Source organism: Lethenteron reissneri, chromosome 1 (genome assembly GCF_015708825.2).
Source record: "Lethenteron reissneri isolate LAM-NWPU_2019-01 chromosome 1, ASM1570882v1, whole genome shotgun sequence".
NCBI classification, from domain to species: Eukaryota; Metazoa; Chordata; class Hyperoartia; order Petromyzontiformes; family Petromyzontidae; genus Lethenteron; species Lethenteron reissneri.
In genome coordinates, this window is record NC_083779.1 from 5141893 (window position 1) to 5151561 (window position 9669).

General features: G+C 43.0%; 1 protein-coding gene and 1 long non-coding RNA gene across 3 annotated transcripts in view; one reads left to right on the forward strand and one right to left on the reverse strand.

Annotated features, from left to right (window-relative positions):
- LOC133347148 (ceramide transfer protein-like) overlaps window positions 1-7836 on the reverse strand; it is a 48538-nt gene extending 40702 nt beyond the window's left edge. Inside the window, exon 1 of one of the 2 annotated variants that reach the window (XM_061559303.1) lies at window positions 7379-7836. In XM_061559303.1, coding sequence (XP_061415287.1) covers window positions 7379-7834 — 456 coding nt within the window. In that variant the 5' untranslated portion in view covers window positions 7835-7836. The remainder of the gene's footprint in view (window positions 1-7378) is intronic. The other variant, XM_061559214.1, reaches the window with a different exon arrangement.
- LOC133361321 (uncharacterized) overlaps window positions 1-9669 on the forward strand; it is a 329555-nt gene that overhangs the window by 171111 nt on the left and 148775 nt on the right. The gene's annotated exons all lie outside the window — the stretch shown is intronic.

Below are 9669 nucleotides of genomic sequence, written 5' to 3' on the forward strand. Positions count from 1 at the left end.
TTAACCCTCGTGACGTCTCTCCACATCGACCAGCCCTCCTAATTAATATTCATGAGCAGGTGACGTCCTCCAAATGGACACCCCCACCCCAACTCATTAATAATCATGAGCGGGTGACGTCACGCAATATGGAGTACTCCCCCCACTAATAATTATGCGCAAGTGACGTCACTCCACATCGAACAGCCCCCCTCATTAATAATCATGAGCAGGTGACGTCCTGCAAACGGACACCCCTCCATTATTATTACCTACTATAATGAGCCAATAATGTCAGTGTGCAACGCTCGTGACGTCACTCCACGTCGACCAGCCCCCCTCATTAATAATCATGAGCAGGTGACATCACTCCACATGGAGCACCCTCCGCCCTCATTAAAAATCATGAGCAGGTAACATCACTTCACATCGAACAGCCCCCCTCATTAATAATCATTATAAAGTGACGTCCTCCAAATGGACCCCTCCTCCATTCATAATAATTAGCGGCTGACGTCACTCCATGTGGGGGGCCGAGGCGCCTCCTCTCCCCTCCTCGGCGTCAACTCACAACCCTCACTACAAAGGCAGAAACCCTCACGTCACGCGATCTCCGTAACGCTGTTGAGACATCAGAGTAAAAAGGACATCACGATGAACAAGGGATTATAACCTTAAAATGAAATAGGTCTGTGTCACCGCGCACTTACAAACTGCACACGCATTAATGCAATGAATATCACGTCGCGGTCTGCTTTTCGCTTGCAAGTTTCATATTTACTGCAATACACTAGTAACCTAAGAAGCCTCCTCCACATTGCGGGGTTTAAGAACTTATGTGGCCCATTCTTATGCAACACAATTCATGTGGTTCCGTTACCTGTCCGGCCACACCTGTTTTAGAAGCTGTGTGCGCCCACTATTCCCAAAAGCCGCTCCTGCTACAGTTAAAAGTGAATCGGACACGAAAACTGTACGGCTTAAACTTCCATCAGATAAACAGGTAACGTGACGTTCCTATTGAGTGCTCAGTCAATACAACTTCAAATTGTAGCACAAATGTTTACCCAAAGGGCATTAGGTTGCCATATCCCTATGTAAGAGCTATTTATTTATATCCACTGGCTACTGACAATGCCAGTTAAGCACAAAGGCCTGCTCAAGATATTAAAGGCCTGGAGGATGTTGGGTGAATTATCCGCAAGGAGATGCAGAAAATGTCATGACACTGCAGTACATGCAATAAGTGTGTGATATTGCCTCTCTCGACACTGCCTTGTCCACTCAGCAGGTGTAAAATTTGCATTACGTTTTGTTTTATCTCCAAAAAACATCACAAGAAATGATTTGTTCACATGAAGGACGGTATATTTATCCTGTCCACGTGTGTGGAATATCTTAGGGTACATCGGATTCCTCTAAAATGTAAGAATATTCAAGAACTGGCCAGTATGATTCTCCTGAAAAGTCTTCAGCATTTGTGAGCCTTTCCCGAGTACATATAAAATAATTATTACAGAATGAATACTATAAGGCACACACCATCCTTATTGAGCCATGCACAAACGTATTTCATTGTTTTCATTCAACAAATTTATTGTATGAAAAGCATGAGCTTAGCGTTGTCCTTCTCGAAAATCCACCTGGAAGTTTCATCAGCAGGATGTGGCCTGTAAAAAAGATGATGCACACCCTTGCTATCCCTTGCATCACGGAGATGATCCAACTGCATGAGAACATGCATGGGTTGTAGATTGTACTCATCAAAATCATCAGCCATGGTCAATCCACTGCTGGGTGAAGGCCTCCCCAAGCCGGCACCACTTCTCAAGATCCTGCATAATCCACCTAGCACCTGCCCGCAAAGCGATTTATTTGCTCTGTCTCCTCGGATTTGACTACTTAGATAAAATGAAAAGCATTGTTTCGCTGCTCATATGGGCAGGGAAATGCGTGTGGGGTCAGTTTTATCCATAGGAAATTCCCTTATCAACACCAGACGAATGATTGGGCGAGCTGATCGCCAATCAGGATGTTAATTTGCAAACTTCCAATGACAGAACAATATTGCAAGACTGTTTTTTTTAACTATATATCAAATACGTTTTAAATCAATCATTATGAGCCGTTGTGAAACAGACTTCAATGCATCCCTCCACATAAACACAAAATGTTTTTAGTCCATTAATTAGCCATTGAGTGCTTGGACCAGTGTATTCCAGTATCATTTAAATAGGCACACTTTGGACCAGTTTAGAGCATCTGGGTCATATTAAGTCAGGCTTGTTAAACCAAATACTATTGGATTGCCAGATTTTGTTGGCAAGAGTACTGCATAGACAATGGATAATGATCTAAAACAAATTTGACAAGGAACTCTTTTACCACATTTAATTAACATATTAGTCCATCAGCATATGGGCCTTCAACAAAAACGTTTTCCAGCAGTATTTGCTTAACGGAACAGATCCTAAATAAGTTATGTTTCAGTTTCATCAGCAGTATGTGGACTATGAAAATAATGATGCTCAATTGCCAGATGTTCTATAAAAAATAAACCCCTGCTGCAACATGGAGTAAAGACAAAAAAGGAACAACAGAAAACGGAAGGAAAGTAGAAAAGTGCAGAAACAGGCATAAAGAGATTTTACACTTGGAATCACATTGAGAGACAGAAGAGGAACACGTGGATTAGAGAACTTGCACAAGTTAAAGACATCATTTGACTATTAAGAAAATAATGTGGGCTGGGCAAGGCGCTAGAACGGATAATAGCCAGCAGTCTAGGAAGGAAATACACCCAAGAGAATGTTCACCATTTCGTTGCATTGCAACACTGCGAGAGGCGGCGACAGCTTGGGGCAGCTTTCATCCAGCAGTGGATTGATCACGACCACTGCCAACGATGACGACGACGATAAACGGCCTCTGACGACTGCTGCGGGGGTACTCGATCAGTACAATATGTTTGTTGCACATGGCATAGTGAATACGTGCCCTCTTGGCCGATTATAAATTAAGCAAGGTGGCTGTCACTCAAGGAAGGCAGGCAGGCAGGCACGGAACCGTGGCTTTCAGACCAGTTTGCCCGGTCGCCCCAGGTAAACAACCACTCCCAGCGCACCATCATCGTCATCACCTCAGAACGCCAACGTGGCACCTGCTCACATTGAAAGACACTGGACTGGCGATAGTTTTTACCGGCACCAGTCATTATAATGACTTTCCTTACAATGTAAATGGTGAGCAGGAAGTCAAAATATATATGAATCTCTACAGGGCCATAACAGCTTTAGGAGAGGGGTAGAGGGACTTGCTGCCCACCCTAAACAGATACTAAGACATCTGAGCATGTTACATTAATCAATGCGCATTTGTCATTGCGATTATTGGTGCTTCAATAAGGCAACCTTATTGATACCAGCCAAATGTTTGACTGAGCACACGTTTTTATGTAAGTTTCATTATTTAATATTATTTTATCAGAAAATCTTAGCAATGGGATTTTCCCCCAATGTATACACTGTATTTTTAAATTTGCATTCGTACGTTTCTCAGCACTTCGAAAATTACTCCTAAACTGAATGCGCTCATACCCGGTTATGAATAAAGGTAATTTATGTATGTTTATGTGTCCATGCACTTTTTACGACTTGCTGTGCATGCATTCTCGATGCAAATGCATTAAAAAAAGATTCCAACCATTCCTAATTCAAACGGATGAAGCCCCCCACCACGCACACCGTATTGGTCATGCATTGTTTTTTTTTACCATACTTCACCAGGCAAGGTCACTGCAGTTTGGGGTCTCTAAGCCAAGGTTAGTTTGCTGTAACTACTTCTACCCAGGTCTCCCCTTGAAAAAGAGACTACTGGTCTCAAAGGGTTCTCACATGATTCGAAATAAAGGTCTCCTACTATCACCAATATCTGAGTAAATAATACAATTCTTCACGTATAAATAACGCAATTCAAGACTCTCGCTTTGAGTGGTCTTGAGAGTTCTGCACACATACAGAACATAAACAAAACGAACATAAAATCTGCCAACTGCATTGGGTCAAGACCCAAGCAGTAGGCAACCATCAAGAGAATGTGGCATTTCCATCACTGCATCAAGACCATCATTGCAGATGAGCAATCATGTTTCATGTCTGTGCATTCAGCTTAAGAGAGGCAGCAAACCTCCCCTCAATTAAAAAAAAGTATTGTGGCAATAATAATTTAACATTACACATCAAAATGTATCCCAATGTCAATTGAGACTTGGGGGCCCAATGGTGAAAATTCCACATTGTTATGGTGTGGGTAAGTCCATCAAAAAGGTCTTAAAATAGAGCAGCAGCAGCAGATTCATGGTTCAGTGAAACACTCTTGACTACGTAGTTTGGCGGTCGACTCAACCAATCATACTTACTGGGTCAATAAACCAGTTTGTGGGAGGTTAACAGCGATTGTCCTATATGGACTGACTTCAGGTATAGAAATGTGGAATTTACACTGATCAGAGAGCCGCCTTAAGTCACATGGCCTTTCCACGCCATGTTGATTGTGTTTTTTTTTACCATACTTCACCACGCCGGTCAATGTACTGTGTGTAGGCTGAACTTATTTCGCACCGTACGTAGCCAACCGTACTAATCGGAGATTCGAGTTGGTCAAGTGCTGGGACAGCAGGAACAATTCAGATATCACTTGCCACTGATGTCAGCCGTGGAAGGGACTCGAATTCGGGTTATCAAGTTCATAGCATCGTAGTGCGATAACCACTGTGCCTCCCTATCCATTGCAATTAAGATAACAGGCCATTGAAGATGCAACGAGAGGCAAATTCGCTTCTATCTACGATATCTTATCTGGTAGCCATTACTGACTTTTGGACGCGAATTTTAACCATCGTTAAAGAGAAGAAAATACCTTAACGTCACGGACAGGCGCCAGCAGTTTCAATCAAGTCTGCGCCTTAAAGTTTACCGAGAAGTTAAATGTACATATGTAGGGCCATTTGTGTCAATCCACTGCTGGATGAGGGAATCGTTACACCCAGCACAGTGGTGTAAATTCCACGTTATTATGGGGGGGGTGGGGGGCAAGTCCATCCAAAAAGGACAACCAATGTTGACTTCCAACAAAGTGGTACACTCTTTACTTTATCGACCGCCACACTGGGTCAGGGCGAGTTGAAGGAGGTGCAACGGAGACCCAGGGAGCATAGAAGTACAATACAACAGTTGCTTTTTATTCTGCACCGCTCTCTGCTTGCACACAAAATTACTCCCCTCACCCGTATAGCAAACCTGTTTGTTGCTACCCAGGCTCAAACCTGCTTAGCTTAAGATCTGTCGAGAGCGGGCCCAATTCCTGCTGATGTTTGGCTACAAGGCTATTTAAAGGTAAGGCGAGAGAGAGCGAGAAAAAATGTTAGCACATAATTTGGTGATTCTGCTGCTGCTACCGTTAGCAGTGGTGCACAAGAAATTATAAAATCTACACGTTCGTCAATAATACTTGCGTTATACATTACATTAACAGATATACAGCTGCATACCTGTCAACCAATACGGTGTACCCCGTATTCTTGTACAGGGAAAATGAGTGATCAGGTCCATACGGCGTACAGCCGTTTCAATACGGGCATCAACAAAATAAGTAATATTCAAAAAAACTTTTTTTTAAACAAGCTTTTATGAAATGTACTAGTAATGGAAGAACTCCACGACTCCAGGAAGTGGCCCCGAAACTTGCCATAACGTAAGGGACAATTAAAGCCAACGTCAGCTTACCATGGACAATTAGACCCAAGCCGAAACACAACATATAAAAATGTTTTAAAAGATTTGTTTTTTATTTTTTATGATAGAATATAGTATTGTCAACAGTATGACATAAGTATACCAAGTTTGCAGTCGATACCATATTGGGAAGTGGGTTTAAATTGAGTTACAAGATTTGAGAATACAATAGTGAGTTAAATAAAAGCGTGTAAAATAATAAAACATTTGTCTATTTGTGTTTCTCCCTTGTGATGTGACTTTGTAGGATGAACTTTGAGATTCATAAGGAGAACGGGGTGGACCAACACGTTCTGAACTGTTCTATAACAACACAGGGCACTGTGATAAGGGGTTGACAGGTCTGTGTCTGTACAACTTCTTTCGCACCGTACGTAGCCAACCCTGCTCATCATAGGCGACGTTTCGGGCAATATCCCTTCTTCAATAGCACATGCATGCATTCGTGCAAAGATACATTGACAGTATCTCTCGATTTAAAGCTTTCGTGACTGCAGGGATTCATCTTCTTGGTTCTTTCGGTAAAGTCACGTAGAATGGAAATAATAAAATAATCAAAATAAAACAATTTAATTATTCTCACGACGTTTCGGCCACAACGCAAGAAGCCGTCCTCAGGTGGAGAACAGGTCTGTCGAGAAGACAGTCAGACCTGTTCTCCACCTGAGGACGGCTTCTTGCGTTGTGGCCGAAACGTCGTGAGAATGATTTTATTATGTTTTATTTTTATTATTTTATTATTTCCATTCTACGTGACTTTACCGAAAGAACCAACCAGATGACAGTATCTCCTTCACACGTGCGTCTCCACATACAAAGTACATGCGTGTATTCTTACACATCCCATCAACCACTGAGTTTGTGTGTAATTTCAGCAGCGTTGTGATCTAAGCAAGAAACACTGGGACCGGTTTTGACACCACGATGTCTCATCAGCAGTCAGATTTGCTGTGGGAATCGATTATGGCACTGCCGATATCACAGACACTGATCTGCATCTGTGGGCTATGTGGTGGTGGTGGGTCTAAGCGAGTTCCGACGCTAAAGGGACGGACCTTCTCCAGGCAGTGCGCTATTGATTTGTATCAAATCTACGATCAAAAACATTACCACGCGGTTGCGTAATCGATGCGTCGTAACGACATTCTCAACGTACGAAGTTTCGGTGTTTTTTTACCACGTAAAAAGGTCTTCACAGAAGCTAAATGTGTAACACGGTGCGAGAGTACATTTAACGTCGTCGTCAGATCGCCACGAAGACGTGCAACGAGAAACTTTACACGTACTGAAAAAAAACCGATATTTTAACGTTAAAAAAACGCACGAATACAACAAAAACGATACTTTTTTACGTAAAAAAACGCACAAATAAAACAAAAACGATACTTTTTTAGCATGAAAAAAATCACACAAATAAACAAAAACCGATACTTTTTTACGTTAAAAAAATCACACAAATAAAACAAAAACGACACTTTTTTACATTAAAATAATCACACAAATAAAACTAAAAACGAGACTATAGCATACAAAAAAATCGCACAAATAAAACAAAAACCGAGACTTTTTTAGCACAAAAAAATCACACAAATGAAACAAAAACGAACCGTGATAAGCGCCTTCCCGAGGCACACGGAGCCTCGGCATCCAAACTCGGTGTCGTGCTCAGACTTGTAGTAGCTCAGCGTGCCGTTCGCAAGCATCACGTATCGCTCCTGCCAGCCGTGCAGGTAGTTGGTCCACTTGCTCAGCGTCCCCGCGTACTCTACGCCGCCACCGCCGCACTCGCCTCCGGAGGCCGACGAACCCGACCTGGACGACGCCGTCGACGACGACGACGACGCCACCTCGTCCGCGTCGTCTTCGTCGGAGAGCGTCGGGCTGTTGTTTTCCTTCATCGCCGCGGTCGACTTTCCCTCAAAAATGTCCTCAATTTTGGCGTCGGAGCGATGAGAGTTGGTCGTAGTTTCTGCTCGGTGTGCAAATGCGCACACCCCGCGCGCGTTAAGGGACGACGGTTGTCGAGCGGCGCCAAAAACGTAAACATCCGCGCACGCGACCATAGCCAGTTGGCGGAGCGGGGGGGAGGGGCGTAACGTTACGCGGGGGGGGGAGGGGGCGTGTCAGTCTCGGCGGCCAGAGCCAATAGGAACGCGAGAATCGGCCGTTAATTTATGCGCGCAATAGTCACGCGCGCGCGCCGCAAAAAAACCAACGGGGAAAGTGGGCGGAGTTTGCATAAATTATATTAATGTAGACGCGTCGATTGGTTGCCATACATTATGTTAATGAGTGGTGTGAATAATTATTGCTGACGTAGTGAGTTAGGAACCAATGGGAACGTGAGATGCGACAGCTAATTTATTAATTTATGTGAAGAGCAAGCGGGGGGTGGAGTATCGTAAACATTATGTTAATGACACGTGGGGAGGGATTACGTAATAATGTTAATGTGACACTAATTCTAGATTTGAAGCTTTCGTGACTGCAAGGATTCATATTCTTAGGTTTTTTCGGTAAAGTCACGTCGTGATTTTTTGTTTTATTTTATTTTATTTTCATTAATTTTGATGTTTTTTACCTACGTGACTTTACCGAAAAAACCTAAGAATATTAATGTGACACCTTACAGGTAATCGCTCCACCTCGTGGAACCAGTGAAGACATCAACCCATACGGTTCATACCCCGTATTCTTGTACAAATGTACAGGGGAATTGAGTTTTAAAGTCCATACGGCGTAGAGCTGTTTCAATCCGGGCAAAATAAAAGTGTTTGCCTATTTTCATGGTTCTTTCGGTAAGTCACGTATGATAATTGGTTTTTTACCCTTCTATCTGGCAACAAAACTGACACCTTTTTACAAGGAGTCATGTTTGCATAGACCGCAATACCTGCAGTCATAATACAAACAAAAGAACATAACTCTGATAATGTGCACTGCCCTTGTAAAAAGGTGTCAGTTTTGTTGCCAGATAGAAGGGTAAAAAACCAATTATCATATTTTTACTGGCAAATGAGGTTCCCATAGTATAATAAAATAATTCTCACGACGTTTCGGCCACAACGCAAGCAGCCGTCCTCAGGTGAAGACCAGGTCTGTCGGGGAGACAGCGTCACCTGAGGACGGCTGCTTGCGTTGTGGCCGAAACATCGTGAGAATTATTTTATTATGTTTTATTTTTATTATTTTATTATTTCCATTCTACGTGACTTTACCGAAAGAACCAAGAAGATGAATCCCTGCAGTCACAAAAGCTTTAAATCTAAATGTTTGCCTATTTGTTTGTGTTTCTCCCTTCTGATGGTGACTTTGTAGGATGAACGTTGAGATGTATAAGGGGCACGGGGTGAGCAATAAGGTCTGAATTTGGTCTGTAATAAGGTAGGGCACTGATAAGGGGTTGACAGGTATGGGGCCGTCCATAAATGACGTCACGCGATTTTGGACGATTTTTGACCCCCCCCCCCCCTTTAAATATGACGTCACAAAGCTCTGCCCCCCCCCCTTCCCCAAAATAAAACATGCTTCAAATCGCTTTAAACTATTGTCATTGTAGTGCGTATTTAATGTGTCGCTGCACTATGATGTTGTAGGAGAAAACATTTATTAAAAAGTCTATTTAATTAAGTAGAACGTGTTGTCTACATTTATTTAAAGTTGCGCATTTTGATGTGACGTCACATTTCTCCCCCCCCCCCCCCCCCTCGTCACACATCGTCACAAATGTCTGACCCCCCCCCCCCCCCAGGTGCGTGACGTCATTTAGGGACGGCCCCTATGTGAAGATAACGGATGAGATTGAAGGTTCGAATTGGCTTCGGCCGTGAATTGATAAATGTACGTTAAATGCCTCGTTACATTATCGTTGGCAAAAGTAGGCTGTGTGTCACAGGTG